Source organism: Euphorbia lathyris, chromosome 5, assembly GCF_963576675.1.
Source record: "Euphorbia lathyris chromosome 5, ddEupLath1.1, whole genome shotgun sequence".
NCBI classification, from domain to species: Eukaryota; Viridiplantae; Streptophyta; class Magnoliopsida; order Malpighiales; family Euphorbiaceae; genus Euphorbia; species Euphorbia lathyris.
The window spans coordinates 85,184,779-85,206,274 of NC_088914.1; the positions used below are offsets into that span (position 1 = coordinate 85,184,779).

At 35.7% G+C, this 21,496-nt stretch overlaps 2 protein-coding genes and 1 pseudogene across 2 annotated transcripts; 1 reads left to right on the top strand and 2 right to left on the bottom strand.

Moving 5' to 3' along the window:
- Window positions 1-3,910: 3,910 nt before the first annotated feature.
- On the top strand, window positions 3,911-6,435 carry LOC136228745 (PLASMODESMATA CALLOSE-BINDING PROTEIN 5-like). Its single transcript, XM_066017212.1, has 3 exons — window positions 3,911-4,515; window positions 5,187-5,214; window positions 6,006-6,435. Exons 1-3 carry the CDS (start codon window positions 4,173-4,175, stop codon window positions 6,187-6,189), a joined length of 555 nt encoding a protein of 184 aa, XP_065873284.1. The 5' UTR covers window positions 3,911-4,172; the 3' UTR covers window positions 6,190-6,435.
- Window positions 6,436-11,786: 5,351 nt separating this feature from the next.
- LOC136231239 (probable leucine-rich repeat receptor-like protein kinase At1g35710) lies at window positions 11,787-15,379 on the bottom strand (annotated as a pseudogene).
- Window positions 15,302-17,341, bottom strand: LOC136231238 (probable leucine-rich repeat receptor-like protein kinase At1g35710). Its single transcript, XM_066020555.1, has one exon. It carries the CDS (start codon window positions 16,564-16,566, stop codon window positions 15,448-15,450), a length of 1,119 nt encoding a protein of 372 aa, XP_065876627.1. The 5' UTR covers window positions 16,567-17,341; the 3' UTR covers window positions 15,302-15,447.
- Window positions 17,342-21,496: the final 4,155 nt, after the last annotated feature.

The window sequence follows — 21,496 nt, forward strand, 5'->3', positions numbered from 1 at the left end:
CCTTCCACCAAGTATCCTGCAGATGAGTATGTGTTGTTGACTGATGGGGGAGAACCTGAGAGTTATGCAGAAGCTATGGAAGATGAGCACAAGAAAGAGTGGGTTGATGCCATGCAAGATGAGATAAAGTCCTTGTATGAGAATAATACTTTTGAGTTGGTGAAGTTGCCTAAGGGCAAGAAAGCTTTGAAGAACAGGTGGGTGTTCAGAAAGAAACAAGAAGAGAACTCTTCACAGCCACGGTACAAAGCTAGATTGGTGGTCAAGGGATTCAGTCAAAAGAAAGGTATTGACTTTGATGAGATATTTTCTCCAGTTGTGAAAATGGCATCTATCAGAGTTGTTCTCGGTTTAGCATCCAGTCTTGATTTGGAGGTTGAGCAGATGGATGTCAAGACTGCATTTCTCCATGGTGACTTAGATAAGGAGATTTACATGGAGCAGCCTGAAGGGTTTCAGGTGAAAGGAAAAGAGGGGTATGTGTGTAGACTTCAGAAAAGTCTATATGGTTTGAAGCAAGCACCAAGGCAGTGGTATAGGAAGTTTGAGTCAGTTATGGGGGAGCAAGGCTACCAAAAGACTACTTCAGATCACTGTGTTTTTGTTCAGAGGTTTGGCCCTGATGACTTTGTTATTTTGTTGCTTTATGTTGATGACATGTTAATTGTTGGCAAGAATGCTGGAAGAATTGCCCAGTTGAAGAAAGAGTTAAGCAAGTCTTTTGCTATGAAAGACTTGGGGCCAGCAAAACAGATTCTTGGGATTAAGATTAGCAGGGATAGAGTTGCCAATAAATTGCACATGTCACAGGAGAAGTACATTGAAAAGGTGCTTTGCAGATTCAACATGGATAAAGCTAAAGTGGTTAGTTCTCCTCTTACTACCAACTTTAAGCTCACTGGAAAAGATTGCCCTTCTACGGATAAAGAGAAGGAAGAGATGGATAGAGTTCCATATGCCTCAGCAGTAGGAAGTTTGATGTATGCTATGGTGTGTACACGGCCTGATATAGCTCATGCAGTAGGTGTTGTTAGCCGTTATATGTCAAATCTAGGTAGGAAGCATTGGGAAGCAGTTAAGTGGATATTCAGATATCTACGGGGTACTTCCAAATTGGGTCTTACATTTGGAAATGGAAAGCCAGTGCTTGTTGGGTACACGGATTCTGATATGGTAGGAGATAAGGATAACCTGAGGTCTACTTCTGGTTATTTGATGACTTTTGCAGGGGGAGCTATGTCATGGCAATCAAGATTGCAGAAATGTGTTGCACTTTCTACAACAGAGGCAGAGTATATAGCAGCAACGGAAGCAGGTAAGGAGATTTTATGGTTGAAAAGGTTTGTGCAAGAGATTGGCTTTAAACAGTAGCGGTATGTGATTCTTTGTGATAGTCAAAGCGCGATTCATCTTGCTAGAAACTCTACTTACCATGCTCAAACAAAACATATTGATGTGAGGTATCATTGGATTAGAGATGCTCTTGAAGAAGGGATGTTTGAACTCGACAAAGTTCATACCGATGATAATGGTTCCGATATGTTGACAAAGGCTTTAGCAAGGGAGAAGCTAAAGGTGTGTTGCTCTATCGCCGGGATGGCGGATTCCTCCTCATAGTCAGAAAGGGGGAGATTTGTTGGGCTTTTCTGACCCATAAGGAGCCCAATTAGGGTTAGGCCCATGTTTTAACCTTAGGAGTATATAAAGGTAAGTTTAAGAGTGTTTTTTAGACCTAATTTTCGGCCACCACAAAAGAAAAGAGAAAGTGAAAGTCCATTATTCTTCCATTTCGCCCAGCCACACGAAATGGCCTATAGACGGAGATTGAACCGTTGGATCATCGTGAAATTTGGACAGGAGCTTCCTAACACCTGTTCGCTTGTTTTCACCGGAGCGATCGTCGTTCGGAGGCTTGGAAGACCAGTTCGTACCAGGGGCAGATCGTAGACAGATTTGTGACTTCTTTGAGGTTCTTCTTTTCTTTTGTGTTGTGATTGATTCCATACTTCTTGAGTGAAAATTCCAAGATTGTATGTTGATTATGTATGCCTCTAGTGTTATCTAGGGATGAACTTGTGTATTGCCAATTATTATTTGATATAGTGGAAGGTTTAAGCGGACTACGGTCCCCGTGGTTTTTACTCCTTGCATTGAGGGGGTTTTCCACGTAAAAATCGTGCTTGTTCATTGTGTTTGTGTGGCTGCCATTTTATTACCATTGTGTTTGGTTGTTGCTCTACTAATTAGTTTCCTCATAGATTCATTCAAGTCGGGAAAGGATTAATAACGAAGGTTAATTCCGCATTATTGTTGTTACCGTTGTTGGTCCGTTTTCCCATCATTTCTCTCGTTTAACAAAGCAACATGTAATAAAATACCTCAAAATTTAAAAGTTTCAGAATTAAAATTACTTACAGTATTATTTCCAAAGGTTACTTTCTATTAGAGCATCAAGGTTAAATGACTTTAATGTTAGTAAAAGTTAAAATCGAGTTATTTTTATGGTAGATTTTAAAGTTGAGTGGTTAATGATAATAAAGAAAAATTTGACTGGTAAGAGAATAGAAGATGCTTAGATGAGTTATTAATGATGTAATAATGATTTTGACAACTTTTAAAAAGTGTCATCTATTAGAGTCATATTGAGTACTTGAAATTTTCAAACCTTCTAATATTGCTTACCTTTTTCTTAATATAAAAAGAAATGATCTAGTTGTCTACTATTGGTTTAGACAATATTTATGATTAAAATAAATTATATGTAAAAATAATAATTTATGTGGTTATAGTGTCTACTTTTAAAATTGCTTACTACTCACGTGTTTTTTAACAAAAAAAAAGATATGATAAATTATGAAATAAAATGTTATATTTTTTTTGAAACAAAATAAAAGATTATCTTATAAGTGTCTTCTACCGTTACTTTGTTTTTGACAAAGCAACTATTATTTTATTTGTTTACACTATTGGATTAATGTTCAGTTAGTCCCCTGAACTTGCGTAAAATGTAATCAATTGATCACTCGGTTGCAAAAAAAAGTAAGTTAAATGCGGAAGATATATTTCATGCATTTTAGAATGTTATTGCATAATTTAAAAATAGATTAAAAAAAGAAGTTATTACTTGCTTAATTATAAAACTTGTCTTCTCTAATAATAGAACCACATACTCCGATCTTGGTCGTTTTACTTTTTTTAAAGGCTCGTGCAATACATCTTTCGCATTTAACTTACTTTTTTTGCAACCGAGTGATCAGTTGATTACATTTTATGCAAGTTCAGAGAACTAACTGAATATTTTATGTAAGTTCAAGGGTTAAAAGTTCAGGGCAATCAAGTTTTTTTTTTTTTTTTTTTAAGATAAGTTAGGGACAAATAATGTATTAAGAAGCCTAATATTAATGATGTAAAAATTGAATGAACATGGCTATAATTTACCCATAATTAAACTATAATTTACTTCGGTTCTATTAAAGCTGTAATTTTTGCCCAAGCCCTTGTTTGGGAGGAGGTTAATGGGAGTAAATGGAAGTAATGGAAGGTTAACTAACATTGTTTGGGAGTTATTTTTTGAGAGTAAATGGAGGTTAATGAGGTTAAATCTTTACTTCCTCTAACCTCCAAACTCTAACCTCCAAATTGGAGGTTAATGGGAGTAACGTAAACTTTTTTAAAATTTCTTGTCTCTGCAGTGTAAATTTAACCTTCATTCCCTTCCATATTTAAACTCCCAAACAAGGTTAACATTTAACCTCATTTACATCCTATAAACTCCAAACAAGGTTAACTTTTAACTTTCCATTCCATCAATTCCATTCCCTTTCCATTACCTCCTTTAACTCTCACTTCCGTTAACCCCTCAAACTCCCAAACAAAGGCCAAAAGAAGCTGTGAGTTTCTTCTGGAGAGATTTAAGTTAACCATCAAAGGACAAAAAACAGGTTCCCATCACTTTCCTTGTAATTCCCCCCCTTTCAACTCTCACTTTCACAGTCTTTCTCACTCCTCTGCTTCTTCTTAGATCTCTGTTTTCTTCTTCCCCAAATCCACAACGGTCACATTTTGATCAAACCACTTACTAATTTTCAACTCTTCAACTTCCCAATTCAAAACCCCCTTCCTTTCACTTCCGTCAGATAAAAAAGCTGCCGTCTTTTTCTGTTAATTTAAACATGGTTAGAAACTCCTCATCTGGGTCTCTTCTTATGCTACTTCTAGTACTAGTACTTGCCTTTCCACGATGTTCCAAGGCTCAAAAAGGCATAGCTCCGAGAGATCTATGGTGTGTGGCGAAGAACAACGCCGATGATCAGTCACTGCAGGCGGCGATTGACTGGGCTTGCAGCGCCGGCGGAGCAAACTGTGGTCCAATTCAACAAAATGGACCTTGTTTTGACCCCAGTGATATTCAGACAACGGCTTCTTGGGCTTTTAATGATTATTATTTGAAAAATGGATTGTCTGATGATGCTTGTTCTTTTAGCAACACAGCTGCTCTTACTTCCTTGAACCCAAGTTAGTCAATTCGATTTTTTAGCCTTTGTTTGTGTTCTTTGAACTCTAGTTTGCTCTTGGAATGTTTGAATCTTGTTTTGGGTTGCTAATTTTTGGCTAAAGATGGATTCTTTAGGTTTGATTTGTTACTAATTTGGTAATGCTTCAGTTGATTCTAATTTATAAATTTGTTTGAATCTTGATTTGGGGTTCCTAATTCTTGCTTGAACATGGATTACTTAGGTTTGATTTATTACTAATTTGGTAATGCTTTGTTGATTTATTAGTGTTTTAGTTGATTGATTCTACTTTATATCATCTGTTTGAATATTGATTTTGGGTTGCTAATTCTTGCTTAAAGATGGATTATTTAGGTTTGATTTGTTAGTGATTTGGTAATGCTTCAGTTGGTTCTAATTTATATCATTTGTTTGAATCTTGATTTGAGGTTCCTAATTCTTGCTTGAACATGGATTATTTAGGTTTGATTTATTACTAATTTGGTAATGATTCAGTTGATTATTAGTGTTCTAGTTGATTGGTTCTAATTTATATCATCTGTTTGAATCTTGATTTTGGGTTGCTAATTCTTGCTTAAAGATGGGTTATTTAGGTTTGATTGGTTACTAATTTGGATTATTAGTGTTTTAGTTGATTGATTCTAATTTTATATAATTTTCTTGTGTTTTCAGGTCATGATAATTGTAAGTTTCCTTCAAGGTAATTTTCTGGAATCAGTTTCTGTTTTCCCTGTTTATGATTTCTGTTACAATGTGAGTGTTTTAGATGGGCCAAATGTGACACACAGGGATCAAAATGACAAATTGTAATCAATTGCAGGACCAAATTTTAGGTTTTTCATCTTTTTAATTGAAATTTTTTCTATCGATCTCGAATTGAATGCCGGGTGCATCAAAAGTGTCACGGGGAGAGACTTGGGCTATGCTAAAATCCCCGTGTGGCGCCAAGACTTCCCCTAAGTCTATGGCTAGCCAACTATACCTAGTAGATTTGTGCCATATAAGCTTTTGGCTAAATTCTACTTCCGTGATTATAACAGAACCTTAGGAAATACCGGTGTTCTAATTGCGAATACTGATTCGTTCCCCTGTGTATCAAACCTTGATCCTCGTAAGAGGGTACACTATGGGTTGATGGTCTCACAGTGTCCATATGGAGACATTTGCCTCTCTTTACGAAGGCCGGATTCCTACCTCCTAGCCTCGATGACATGGGGCAGATCACTTGCCCAGAGGTGGCAAAAGATCGTAGGCTGAATAGTCCATGTACTGTATAGTAGTTCTTATACTAACTTGGCATGTGGCATACGTTTCATTGCTACTCATTGCTGAAACCTCCTTATTAGAGCTGTGTTGATATACTTGGGTTAGTTAGCCTACGAGCGAACTGCGTTCCCCCTATATGTTGGTGTTGTACTTGAAATGGATGCCTGAAAAAATCCTTTTGTTGGCATAGACGAGATGATACATTTTGGGTTTTGGGTTCTGCAGCTTATCAGTGAAGAATGACGGCATTTCGAGTTCAACGGCATCGACATCAACAACAACGATAATCGGAATGGGGCCGGCCAGTGAAGATTTAAGCGGATGCAGTCAGATTGCTGGCTCATGGTTCTGGCCTTTTGTCATCGGTGAGTTGTTGTATTTATTTATAGTGATGAATAGAGCAAATTAGAGAGCTTATTTGTCACACATTCAAGTAGTTTTGAGCTAAATTACTTACGGAAAACGACGGCTGTTTTGTCAGGAGTTAGGCATTTCGTGTTAAAAATATCAGTAGCTGATTTCTTGCTTTTGTGTATGTATGTTCTTGAAATCATTCATCAACTAATTTTTATTTTTTTTCCTAGGCAAAAAGCATCTTTGGTTCATTAAAATCCTTGATTTTGATAATAAATTGGGTTACTGATCTTTTATTTTCCATTTTATTTCTTTCCATGTAAGTTTTTAGTTGGGATTTTGTGCAAAAATGCCCAACACGTTGGGAGCCAAGAGTAATATTTCGGACGTTAAAAGTGATACAATTAAAGGTGTAACTTTGATAGCTTCTTAGTCTAACTTTAGACAATATTAATCACTTAACTCGGTTAATAATTCTGTTTTCCCCCTCCACATGTCTCTTTATTACTAAAATCCCAAACCGCGAGAAAACATAATTATTAATACTACACACAAATTTAAGAACATAAACAATATATTAACAAGTATATAAATATTGATGTACATGTACTACACAAATTTCATTATTAATATTAATATGTTAATTAAAATTGAAAAGTAAAAAGATAACCGTTTTACTTATGTAACTAAAGGTATTTTGCACTTTCATATGTATAATGATAAAAGAAAGAATGATATATATAATAATTGAGGGAATCAGTTGTGTATTTTCTGTATTCACAAAGGTAAGATTACAATAAGTATTTATAGTAAAGAGGTTCCCTTTCTTAACCCTAGCCGACCTAGTGTCCTTACAGGACTAGAGTTCCTAATTACATTAATTACAGCGATTGCTTCCTATTCCAATACTATCTCTATCACCCCCCTCAAGCTGTGTAGGTCGTGTCCGAACTGTAAGCTTGTCTCGAAGAAACTGAAAACGGCCCTTGTTCAATGGCTTGGTGAATATGTCAGCAGTTTGATCCACTGTGGATATATAGCGAACGACCAAAGCCTTGGAGCGAACGCGATCACGCACGAAATAAAAGTCAATCTCTAGATGCTTCGTGGAGTTGTGAAAAATTGGGTTGGCTGTGAGATAAACAACGCTTAAATTGTCACACCAAAGAACTGGAGGAGATTTGAGTGGAAACCCGATTTCACGCATCAACATTTCAAGCCAACTGATCTCAGATGTGGCGGTGGCAATAGAGCGGTATTCGTCCTCCGTCGAGGAACGAGAGACTGTACGTTGCTTCCGGGAAGACCATGATATAAGAGAAGTCCCTAAAAATACAGCATAATCGCTTGTAGACATGCGATCATCTTGACAGCCCCCCAGTCCGCATCAGAAAAACAGTGTAGCCGTCCGACAGATCCCTTTACCATGTGAATGTCGTGACCCTGGGTGCCATTCAAGTACCGGAGAATTCGTTTTACGGCAGCCCAGTGAAGGTTAGTAGGAGAATGCATAAATTGAGACACCTTATTCACAGCAAAAGCAATATCAGGTCGTGTGAATGTCAGGTACTGTAAGCTGCCAACGACACTTCTATATAGAGACGGATCTGAAAAATTTGCTGAGTCCCCAAGTCGCAATTTATCACTTGCGTTAGTTGGGCTGTTCACTGCTTTAGACCCAACCATTTTCACCTTTTCCAGAATAGAAGCACAGTATTTTCGTTGATGTAGGACAAGACCCTTGTCAGACCAATCGAGCTCAATACCGAGAAAATAGTTTGCCCGACCCAAGTTGCGAATAGAGAAGGCATGTTCCAGAAAGTGAATAAGTTTCCGCATAAGGGATGGACAATTTCCCGTGATAAGCAAGTCATCCACATAAATCAAGCAATAAACACGAATGGTACTTTTGATGCAAAAATGGAGGGAGGTGTCAGTTTTAGACCCGGAGAAGCAAAATTGTAGCAATTTTGAAGTAAGCTTCTCATGCCACATACGTGGGGATTGACGAAGCCCATATAGAGATTTCCGAAGTTTACAAACCAGTGTAGGTTGTACAGGATCCACAAACCCAGGGGGTTGAGCCATGCAACGTCTTCATGAAGATCACCGTGTAAAAAGGCATTAGAGACATCTAGCTGAAATACAAACCAGTCATGAGATACTGCCAGAGCCAAAATCAACTGAATGGTGGTAGGCTTAACCACCGGACTGAATGTTTCATTAAAGTCAATGCCGGGACGTTGATGATACCCCTTAGCAACAAGGCGTGCCTTGTAACGCTCTACTTTGCCATCCGCATTTGTTTTTGTGCGCAACACCCACCGTGAATGAACGAGATTGGCATCCGGAGGTAATGGAACCAAAGTCCAAGTGCCGTGAGTCATGAGGGCATTGTACTCATTTTACATGGCCCGTCTCCAGTGAGGAAATTTACAGGCTTGGTTAAAAGTATGGGGATCCGGTGCAAGCACAGCAGTATATAATTTGGGTTTAAATATACCCGCCTTGGCTCTAGTGATCATGTAGTGTGAAGGAGGCGGTTGAGTCATAGCCTCAACAATTGGAGAGCGCGGTGTGCAAGAGGTGGCTATTTCCGAGGGCGAGGAAGTAGTGGAACCGAGCGAGGGTGAATTTAAGGAAATCATTGGATTAATAAGGGAGGCATGAGCTGTTTGTTGGGATGGTGTGGTGGTGGCGGAATCGGCAACAGATTCCACAAGGGCTGGTGTGAGTGGTTCTGCATTTGTGTTGGTATGTACTGCAACAATAGTTTCAGGCAAGTTATTTAGGGGTACTGTGGACATGATAGGAGCAGAAACATTTAGGGAAGCAGGGGCATGTGTGTTGGCTATTGTGTGTAAGGGCGAGATCAAGGGAAAGGTGACCATGGGTGTAGGTAATAATGCCGAGTTGGAATCATGGATATCTGACGAGCTCGACTTCATTAACTCAGGAAACGGAAACACCTGTTCATCAAAAATTACATGGCGTGAGATATAAGATTTTCCCAAGATAGGATCATAACATCTATATCCTTTATGTAATTTGCTATAACCTAAGAAAACACATTTGATAGAACGAGGTAACAATTTATGCTCAGAGTATGGACGTAACCACGGATAACAAAGACACCCAAAGATACGTAATTGCTTATAATCAGGAAGTGAGCCAAATAAAATACGATAAGGCACATCATGGCGTAAGGTCTGAGTGGAAAGTCTATTTATGAGATAAACAACAGTATCAAAAGCAAATGACCAAAAAGAAGCTGGTAATTTAGCATGATTAAGTAACGCAAGACCTGTTTCAACGATATAGCGATGTTTACGTTCAACACATCCATTTTTCTCAGGAGTGTATGGACATGATGAGCGTTGAACAATACCATTGTCAGACAAATATTTTGATAATGCACGAAATTCTCCCCCCCAATCGGACTGGAAAGTTTTAATTGGAAGCCCAAAAGATTTTTCGACAATTTTCCTGAACCGAATGAAAATATCAAGAACCTCAGACTTTTTCTTTAGGAAATAAATCCATGTATACTTTGTATAATGATCAAAGAATAAAACATAATACGAGTAATGATCATGCGATTTAATTCTAGCTGGTCCCCATACATCAGAACAAATTAATTGCAAAGGCTGAGTGGCAACAAAATTGGATTTATCAAAAGGTAATTTGTGAATTTTACTCAAACAGCAATCCTCACAAAGAGATTTTATTTTCTCAGAATTAAACAAAATTTCATTGGTAGCTAAAACTTTTCTAACTACTGGAGTTGCGGCATGACCCAAACGAGCATGCCATGTAGAAAGACCCGCAACATTTATTTGTACTGGAAAAGAAGATGAAACTGGAAGATAGTACAGGCCGTCTTTACTCCGCCCCTTGAGGATTATGGCCTTCGTTTCCAAATCCTTAACAACGAAAGAGTCAGAAAAGAATTCAACAGAAATTTTGTTAGTCTCGGTTAGAGAACGAACGGAAAGAAGATTGGAACAAGCTGAGGGAACAAATAAAACATCTTTAAACTGAAGTTCTTTACCGTTAAGATGACATGAAAAGGAACCAACAGAATTTATGGGAAGTTTAGAACCATTACCAAGATGAACCTGTTCAGGTCCCTGATATTCTGAGTGAAGTTGCAGGTTCTCCAAATCCGAAGTTAAGTGATGTGTTGCTCCAGTATCCATGATCCATTGATTATTAGCAGAGGATGTTGCGGCAAGATAAGTGGCTGGGCGAGGGTTACCGCGTGGCTCTCGGGAAAAGACCGGGGATGAACAATTTTTGGAGATGTGGCCCTTACCCCTACAGTTATAGCATGTAGGTGTGGTGAGATCATAAGAAGCATGATGTGTTTGATTTCCACGTGACCAATCTGTCGATGGAAAACGAGGCTGGTTGTATGAAGAGGGACTGCCGGAAAATCCTCGGCTACCGATATTGTGTCGACCGCGGTGAAATTGTCCTCGAGCCGAATAATTTACTGTGGGTGTTACGGAAATAGAACCGTCCATGGCATCTCTAGCCAATTGAGCTTCTTCGCTCATCAATAATCCGAGCAATCGATCAAATGAAACCGGGTTCAATTGGGCCTCTAGGGATAGAACAAAAGGATGATAAGATGATCATAGGCCAGCCAAGATACAGTCGATGAAGTCATCCTGTGCAAAGGGATTTTGCAACGTGGCGAGTTGATCGAAGATAGATTTTGCCCTTTGCATATAAACTGGAATTGCTTCAGAGTTTTCACGTTTGATAGTTAGAAGTTGTTGTCGAAGATTCCGCACCTGAGGACGGGAGCCTTGTGCAAAGGAATCATTAAGGCGGTTCCAGATTTCACAAGCAGTGTTAGAACCGATAAGTTGAGGCAGCATATTATCAGAAATCGAACCATAGAGCCATGACATGATTTGCTGATCGAGACGTCTCCAAGGGGCAAATTCGGGACTGTTTGCAGGAGGAGGAGCAGTACCGTCAATGTGACTGGAATAGTCACAGCCATTAAGAACCAATTGCACTTGGGTGCTCCAAATCAAGAAGTTAGAGGAGGTAAGTTTGGAGGACAGGCTGTGCGAGAGGCTCGGTGCGTGTGGTAAAAACGGGTTGTTGTTCAATCCAAACATGGCAGGGGAGGATGTCGACGAGTTCGCCGAATTGGAGGAGGTGGCCGAAGCAGAAGAAGAATTGGAGGATGTCATGATTTTGGTAATTTGGTTTTGAAACCCTTAGGGCTCTGATACCATATAATAATTGGGGGAATCAATTGTGTATTTTCTGTATTCACAAAGGTAAGATTACAATAGGTATTTATAGTAAAGAGGTTTCCTCTCTTAACCCTAGCCGACCTGGTGTCCTTACAGGACTAGAGTTCCTAATTACATTAATTACATCGGTTGCTTCCTATTCCAATACTATCTCTATCAATATAGTTGATTGAGACGAAACTTAATGATCTTAATATATATATATATATATATATATATATATGAATTTATGAATTTATTAAGTAAAGGCATAAGAACTAATTGATTTATTAAGAACCAATCAATTATCTTGTTATTTAATTGTTAGTCTGCAATTATGAATTTATAAAACAAACGATTGATTATAATTATGAATTGAGTGCGAACAATGTTATATGAAGCTGCTGTTGTGTCATTTCTTTGTCATTTTAGTGCAAAATATGTGTAAACGAATTGATGCATTATCAAGAACATATGTGGATTACCTCTTGACGATATTTTATAGAAAATAGAAGAAAACGAGTGAAACCAAATGAGAAAATACAAATTAAGCTATTACAAGGCAAACAGAAATAAAGAGCCCGAGTGTAAGAAGTGAGACCAAATTGCTAAGACACTTATAATATTAAGTTTAGCCAATGAGACTTCCATCAATCAAAATATCTCCCAATTTGATTTCGGAGAATGACTTTGTTAAAGGAAGCCATTTAGCTACTAGTATCTGTGACGAAACTTGTCTCATATTTGGTCGGAATTCAGGATTTGTACTCAGACATGAAAATGCAATCATACCAACGTTTATCACTCCTTCAGCAGTTTTACTATAAGGGCACGAAAGACGTTGGTCAATCATATCCTTCAACAATATTTGTTGGCAAATTGATGAGGTGGGTGAAGAAGATGATGAAAAGGATGAGATGAGATCTCCCGGATGCCTTCCCATTATTATTTCAAGTGTCACCACACCAAAACTATAAACATCGCATTTTTCATTAATCTTCATTGTATATGCCAGTTCTATAAAAACAAAAATTAAATCCACATCATAATATGCAATCAAGCATAAGAAATTTTTAATAGGTAATATAACAAATAAACAAACAAAATTAAGAAATGTACCTGGAGCAGTATATCCAAATGTGCATGCAAATGATGTCCAATTTGAGGAGTCTGGCATCAATAGTCTAGCTGTTCCAAAATCAGAAACGTGAGCTTCAAATTCTGAATCTAACAAGACATTGTTACTCGTAATGTCTCGATGAATAATTGGAGGAACGCAATCATAATGCATATATGATAGTGCATTAGAAATTCCTTCCACAATATTGAGCCTTTTAATCCAATCCAACTCCATAGCTTCTTCTGTGTCACTTAGCATCTTTCTCAAACTTCCTCTTTCAATGAAGTCGTAGATCAAAAAAGTGTGATTGGGATGTGAGCAAAACCCATACAATTTCTAAGCAGAGCCTCACGAAAAGCTTTAATGTCTGGAATCTGACCTTCCAATTCATTCCATGATAAGTCCACAGTTGTCAAGCTTAACAAATTTTCAAAAGTTTTAGGAATTGAACCTGATAGCAAATTGTGCGATAGGTTCAAAACCTCTAGTCTTTGCAACCCCCCAAATTGTTGTGGAATATCATCAACCAACTGATTTTGACTGAGATCAAGTACTTGTAGAGAGCGTAAACTACCTAGGTTTGATGGAATGCTTTCTGTTAAATTGTTCATGCTAAGATTCAAAAACAATAGTCTGAAACACCCTTCAAGCTGATACGGAATTGCTCCGCTAAGATGGTTGTCTGCTAAATTAAGGTGTTCAAGACTAGATAGCATTCCTATTTCATTAGGAATGGCACCTGAAAGGTTGTTATCATCGAGAAAAACTTTGACCAACTTTATTAATTTTTCCAATTCCTTTGGTATTGTCCCTTCAAGCTGATTTGATGTGAGCTCTATCCCTTCTAACCGAGGTGCCTTTCCAATTTCAGATGGGATTGTGCCGCTTATATTATTATTTGAAATTTTTAAGGTTGATAAGTTGAGAAAAGTTTTCCATTTCCATGAAAGCTCTCCATAAAAATTGTTACGACTCAAGTCCAGGTAATTCAATCGGGGACATATATCTAAAATTTTAGATATATTTTCTGTGAATTGATTATCATGCAGTTGAAGTCTGAGTAAACTAGTGCAATTTCTCAAGCTTTTTGAGATAGGCCCGCTCAAATAATTATTATGTGCTGAAAGGTATTGAAGTTTCCCACTAAGGCATAAGCCCTCAGTTAACTGCCCATTCAAACAATTGTTGTGAATTTGGAAAAGAATTAAGGCAGTTAAATTTTTAATCCCTTTGGGAAGAACTCCACTTAGACTATTATTTGACAAATCAAGTTTGGTGATGGATGTCAACATTCCAACTTCATGAGGTATCGAACCAGAAAGTTGATTGGAATGAAGATAAAGAATGGACAAATTTGTCAAGTTTCCTATATAGCTTGGAATGGAACCAGTGAGACTATTATTTGACAAATGAAGATCTGTGATGGATGTCAACCTTCCAACTTTATGAGGTATCGAACCAGAAAGATGATTGGAATTAAGATCAAGAATAGACAAATTTGTCAAGTTCCCTATAGAGCTTGGAATGGAACCAGCGAAACTATTATCTGACAAACCAAGATCAGTGATGGATGTCAACATTCCAACTTCATGAAGTATCGAACCAGAAAGTTGATTAGAATAAAGATGAAGAATGGACAAGTTTGTCAAGTTTCCTATAGAGCTTGGAACCGAACCAGTGAGACTATTTCTTGAAAAACTGAGTTTTGTGATGGATGTCAATGTTCCAATTTCATGAGGTATTGAACCAGAAAGTTGATTGGAATAAAGATAAAGAATGGACAAATTTGTCAAGTTTCCTATAGAGCTTGGAATGGAACCATTGAAACTATTACTTGACAAATCAAGATCCGTGATGGATGTCAACGTTCCAACTTTATGAGGTATCGAACCAGAAAGTTGATTGGAATCAAGATCAAGAATGGACAAATTTGTCAAGTTTCCTATAGAGCTTGGAATGGAACCAGTGAGACTATTATTTGACAAATCAATATCAGTGATGGATGTCAACATCCCAAGTTCATGAGGTATCGAACCAGAAAGTTGATTGGAATAAAGATAAAGAGTGGACAAGTTTGTCAATTTTCCTATAGAGCTTGGAATGGAACCGGTGAGATTATTATGTGACAATTCAAGATCAGTGATGGATATCAACATTCCAACTTCATGAGGTATGAAACCAGAAAGTTGATTGGAATGAAGATAAAGAATGGACAAATTTGTCAAGTTTCCTATAGAGCTTGGAATGGAACCAATGAGATTATTATATGATAATTCAAGATCAGTGATGGATATCAACATTCCAACTTCATGAGGTATGAAACCAGAAAGTTGATTGGAATAAAGATAAAGAATGGACAAGTTTGTCAAGTTTCCTATAGAGCTTGGAATGGAACCAGTGAGACTATTATTTGACAAATCAAGTTCTCTTATGGATGTCAACATTCCAACTTCACGAGGTATCAAACCAGAAAGTTGATTGGAATAAAGATAAAGAATGGACAAATTTGTCAAGTTTCCTATAGAGCTTGGAATGGAACCAGTAAAACTATTATTTGACAAATCAATATCGGTGATGGATGTCAACATTCCAACTTCATGAGGTATGAAACCAGAAAGTTGATTGGAATAAAGATAAAGAATGGACAAATTTGTCAAGTTTCCTATTGAGCTTGGAATGGAACCAGTGAGACCATTATTTGACAATGCAAGCTTAGTAATGTATGTCAACATTCCAACTTCACGAGGTATCGAACCAGAAAGTTGATTGGAATAAAGATAAAGAATGGACAAGTTTGTCAAGTTTCCTATAGAGCTTGGAATGGAACCAGTGAGACCATTATTTGACAATGCAAGCTTAGTAATGTATGTCAAAATTCCAACACGAGGTATCGAACCAGAAAGTTGATTGGAATGAAGAGAAAGAATGGACACGTTTGTCAAGTTTCCAATAGACTTGGAATGGAACCAGTTAGACCATTATTTGACAATGCAAGATCAGTGATGGATGTCAACATTCCAATTTCATGAGGTATCGAACCAGTGAGACTATTATTTGACAAATCAAGTTCTCTTATGGATGTCAACATTCCAACTTCACGAGTTATCGAACCAGAAAGTTGATTGGAATAAAGATAAAGAATGAACAAATTTGTCAAGTTTCCTATAGAGCTTGGAATGGAACCAGTGAGACTATTATTTGACAAATCAAGTTCTCTTATGTATGTCAACATTCCAACTTCACGAGGTATCGAACCAGAAAGTTGATTGGAATAAAGATAAAGAATGGACAAGTTTGTCAAGTTTCCTATAGAGCTTGGAATGGAACCAGTTAGACCATTATTTGAGAAATCAAGTTTGGTGATGGATGTCAAAATTTCAATTTCACGAGGTATCGAACCAGAACATTGATTGGAATAAAGATAAAGAATGGACAAGTTTGTCAAGTTTCCTATAGAGCTTGGAATGGAACCACTGAGACTATTATTTGACAAATCAAGTTCTCTTATGGATGTCAACATTCCAACTTCACGAGGTATCGAACCAGAAAGTTGATTGGAATAAAGAAAAAGAATGGACAAGTTTGTCAAGTTTCCTATAGAGCTTGGAATGGAACCAGTTAGACCATTATTTGAGAAATCAAGTTTGGTGATGGATGTCAACATTCCAATTTCATGAGGTATCGAACCAGAAAGTTGATTGAAATAAAGATAAAGAATGGACAAGTTTGTCAAGTTTCCTATAGAGCTTGGAATGGAACCAGTGAGACTATTATTTGACAAATCAAGTTCTCTTATGGATGTCAACATTCCAACTTCACGAGGTATCGAACCAGAAAGTTGATTGGAATAAAGATGAGGAATGGACAAGTTTGTCAAGTTTCCTATAGAGCTTGGAATGGAACCAGTTAGACCATTATTTGAGAAATCAAGTTCGGTGATGGATGTCAACATTCCAATTTCATGAGGTATCGAACGAAAAAGTTGATTGGAATAAAGATAAAGAATGGACAAGTTTGTCAAGTTTCCTAGAGTTTGGAATGGAACCAGTGAGACCATTATTTGACAATGCAAGCTTAGTAATGTATGTCAAAATTCCAATTTCACGAGGTATCGAACCAGAAAGTTGATTGGAATGAAGAGAAAGAATGGACAAGTTTGTCAAGTTTCCTATAGACTTGGAATGGAACCAGTGAGACCATTATTTGACAATGCAAGATCAGTGATGGATGTCAAAATTCCAACTTCATGAGGTATGAAACCTGAAAGTTGATTGGAATGAAGATAAAGAATTGACAAGTTTGTCAAGTTTCCTACACAACTTGGAATGGTACCAACAAAATCATTAGTTGACAATTGAAGATCTGTAATAGATTTCAACATTCCAACTTCCTGGGGAATAAAACCAGAGAGTTTATTGGCACCAAGGCGACAAATTGATAATCTTGTTAAATTTCTCATAGAAGTTGGAATAGTACCTGTAAGATTATTATATGACAATGCAAGAACAGTAATAGATTTCAACATTCCAATTTCTGGAGGTATGGAACCAGAAAGTTTATTGTCATATAAGTAAAGAGTTGATAAGTTGGTCATGTTTCCTAAAGAAATAGGGATAACACCAGTGAGATGATTGTTGGATAAATCAAGATAACCGAGAGATCTCAAAATTCCAATATCTTTAGGAATAGAACCTGAGATGTCATTGGAAGACAAGTCAAGGAGTTGGAGTTTAGAAAGGCTAGAAAGTTGGGAAGGAATGTTGCCATGGAAAGAGTTGTTGCTAAGGTCAAGCTCGATAAGATATGGAAAAGACAAGAATCTGAGATTATGAAGCGTACCTGTCAAACCATAACCGGAAAGACTGATAGTGGTTTCCATCTCAAAAGAGCTTTGGCCTCCTCATTAACAACAAAAGAAAAAGCAGAAGAAGCAAGAAGAAGGAAATGAAAGCACAGAAGAAAGGAAAGTGATTTCGACATCGTTAAAGTGGAAAAATATATTTATAGGCATTTTGGGAAGATGAGTTGCTGTATGGCTTATGAATTATCATTTGAGTTATCATTTTGGGAAAATCCCCAATTAAGGCATTAAGTCAATGTTTTTCGTTTTCATATGACTTCATTTAAGTAAAAGTTTCAAAATTGATTAGAAACTTAAAATATTAAAATCATCGGAAAAAAAACCCTAATGTTCCTTCGGTCTCCTTAACTTGTTCAAATTGGTCATTTTATCTCTCCAACTAATCGAATGTCCTATTTACTCCTTAACTCCGTAAAAGTGGTATTTCTCACCTCTTATGATCCTATTTACCCTCTTAACTTCATAAAAGTGGTATTTCTTATCCCATTATAGTGCAAAATTAATAACACTTATTCAAATGAGTTTGAAAAATATATATTTTTAATATAAACTTTTTTTTTATTTTGTTTTAATTTGATAATGATATTGATTCTTCATGTGTCTATTACAATAATATTGTATAACAATAATTAGATAATCAAAATTTAACTAGCAAAAAAAGTTGCAAAAAGAAGGAATGAATAAAAGATACAAACAACAAGAACATTAATATAAAAAGTTAAAGACATTATACGTAGGGATGAGGTACCAAAATATGTCTATGGTTCATAGTTATTATAGGCGCACTAATGCGCTGGAGCCTTGGCGCAACACGCAACTTAAGGGGCGCGCCCGAGCGACTCAATGTGCACAAAAAAAATCATAAATTCATAATACTAGTCACAAATAGTCACCAACAATAAAACCATAAAATACATGAGTTAAATTCTAGTTAACTACTAAGACATATTGTCTGATGCGATATGTGTAGTAAAAACTTTCGATTTTTGTCTGTCTTTGTTTTTCTTTTATTTTCTGAACTTAAAAAACCCTAAAATACCCTAACCCTGAAACACCCTCAAATCCCTAAAATACCATAAATTACGCTAAGGTAGGTAAGGCGCGCGCCTGACTTACCAAGGCGCTAAGGCTGGAGCCTTAGCCGAGGCGCGCCTTTAATAACTATTTTATGCTTTTTGGGAAAATATCAATTTAGGTTCCTCGTACAAAATAACACCAATATATTTTTAACGTTTAAAAAAGGGTATCAATTTAGGTTTTGATAACGGATTGTAAGGGGTGAGAAATACCACTTTTCTAGAGTTAGTGGGGTAAATCGGTCATTCTATGAGTTGGATGGGTAAATGGACAAGTTGAGGGGGTGAAAATACAACTTTTATAGACAATAGATTAGTTGTAGGGATACAATGACCCAATTTGGATAAGTTAAGAGGATTGGGAGAACATTAGACAAAAAAAAAAAAATCATTAATTAAGTCATCATCCTATCTTAAAATAAAGTAAAAAACTGATATTTGATATGTACTATAATAATATATGTGTTAGTTCAAAATAAGTTTGGAAAGAAGAGTCTAAAACTGTTCAACCGAATGATTTTTCATGAAATCTCAATTGATAATTTTTTTTTAGGATGAAGTCTCAATTGATGTTTTTTTCTTAATTCAGAGAACTGATTTATGATTTTGATAGTTTAAGGTTGTAATTGATTTTGAAGCCCCAAAGGCAAATGAGTATTATATCATAATTTAATATAAGGTAGGATTTTAACTAATAAAATATTAACATTGTTTAATTAATTAATTTTTTTAAGAGAGTGTAATTAATTAATTCTATGTGTTTTTTAGTTAATTAATTAATTCTATGTGTAATCAACTTAATTAAAATCTTCTCCTCTTACTCTACCCTGGTGGGTTTTAAGAAATCAATAAGTCAATTTTAATAATTTCAGTTAATAAATATAACGTTTTTAAAGTATATTGAGCAATTAATTTTTCTGGATAAATACATGGACTAAAAATGTATTAGACCATAGATATTTATAGTCAAGTGGATAGGAAAATTTATGTTATTGACAATGAAATTGATTTTGTTGCTGTTGTGGATTGATATTGTAATTAATGATCAGCTAGCTCCCAACTATATTCTTTTAATAACCTATTAACATCACCAGCTCACTGGCTTACAAATTGGCCTAAGAGGGGTAATATTGTCAACCTACTATTTAATTCAAATGCTAAAATTTGAAGTGTTTCATTAACAATTTGAGATATTAGAATTTCAAAACTAAAATTAATCACTAAAGTTGAATAGTATAAAAATATAATTTAACCCTAAAATTTAAATTAATAAGTAAAATTGAGTAATAGTTTTAGGTAAAAAATATTATTAGGTCCCTGATTTTTTATTTTTTGTATCATTAAGCCTTTCATCTTTTATTTGGACACGTTAAGTCTTTGATCATTTATTTATTTTTGTCTCATTAAGACCTTGATGACCAAATTAGTAAGTTATGAACATCTAATTCTGTTAAAAATATGTTATTAACTTCATCTGTATTTGAAATTATTAAAAAAAAATTACAATTTGAATTAAGATTTTTACTGTTTTTCTATAGCCTCATTACACGTCCAAAACTGCTTTAATACAGTGAAAAAAATGTAGGTGCAATGAATGACAGTTTGTTAACGGAATTTTATGTTCAAAATTATTATTTTTGGTCATTAAGGGCTTAATAAAACCAAAAATAAATGATCAGTGGCTTATGTATGCAAATAAAAAATCAATGATTTAATGAATAAAAATGAAAGATTAGAGATCTAATAATGCTTTTTGCCTAGTTTTTATTATAATATTTTATGACTATAACCATTTGCCGCACCCTTGGGTTCGTAGGGGTGTGAGGGGCGCTCTGAATATTTCTTGATTTGGAAATGCATTCTTTTTCCTTTTATGTTTAGAGCCGCTACCAATTATTGTTATTTGTTGGCGTGATTGGATGTCCGATCTGCTTTGAATTGACTTTGTGTTATTTGGTTTCGGATAAAGATGGTTTCCAGAGAGTTTTGAGTTTATTTTCCAGTTACGTGCAGAGAAAACACGTAATCTCACCTTATCCCATCTGATAAATTGGTACTATCATGATATCATATATGTTTGCTATTTGTAAGACGATTACTCATGTAGTTTGTCGCGGAGTTTTAGGATTTAGGATTCGTTTCAATTAGAGATTGTAGATATAACAGATACGTAATCGTGTCTTTTTAATTTAAAATCAATTTGACTTTTCATATATCATATATAGGGAAATAAATATGAATCTTAAATAAGAATACATTAACTATATTATGAAATGCTCCAAACGACATTCACATGCCAATTCGAATTGTTTTGTTTTTTAATGTAAGATAACATCTCGTATTAGCTTCCTTTTAATTTTGAATCGTGTGTATCACATACACATGACGCTTCTTATTTTAGTTCACATATATAACATATATGTAAGTAATTTTAAATATATAAGGGCTTATTCGAGTAACGTTTTCTGGTTTGGTTATCATCGTAATTAAATCCAAAATAATATTTTAGGTTAACTCATTTTCTTTTAACTTGGGGTTGTACGCATTTTAAATGCGATGTTTATTTTACTAAAAGTCAATTTTTAATTCACATATGTAATATATAAATTAAAAATAAAAGTATTTTAGAAGATAGGTTATTTAAGTTTATTATGAAATAATTCGAATAATATATGTCTTGGTTCTAATTAAATTCAAAATGACATTTCAGATTGGTCGGTTTCTTTTAATTTGAAATCGTATGTATGTTACATCCGCGCGATAATTATTTATTGGGTTAAGGTGCAAAAATACCCTTAACGTTTTGGGTCAGGACCAATTTTACCCCTAACGTCTAAAATGGTGCAATTTTACCCCTAACGTTGGAAGCCAAGAGCAATTTTACCCCTAATGTTCATAAATTCGGTCAATTTGAGAAATAATTCATCAAACTGTCTTTTCGGTCATGAATCTTGTCATCTATATTTCACATGTGTGTGATTTGATCACTAACAAATCACAAACATACGTTGAGATGTGAAAAAAGAAAAAAATATACTATCTTTTTGTAC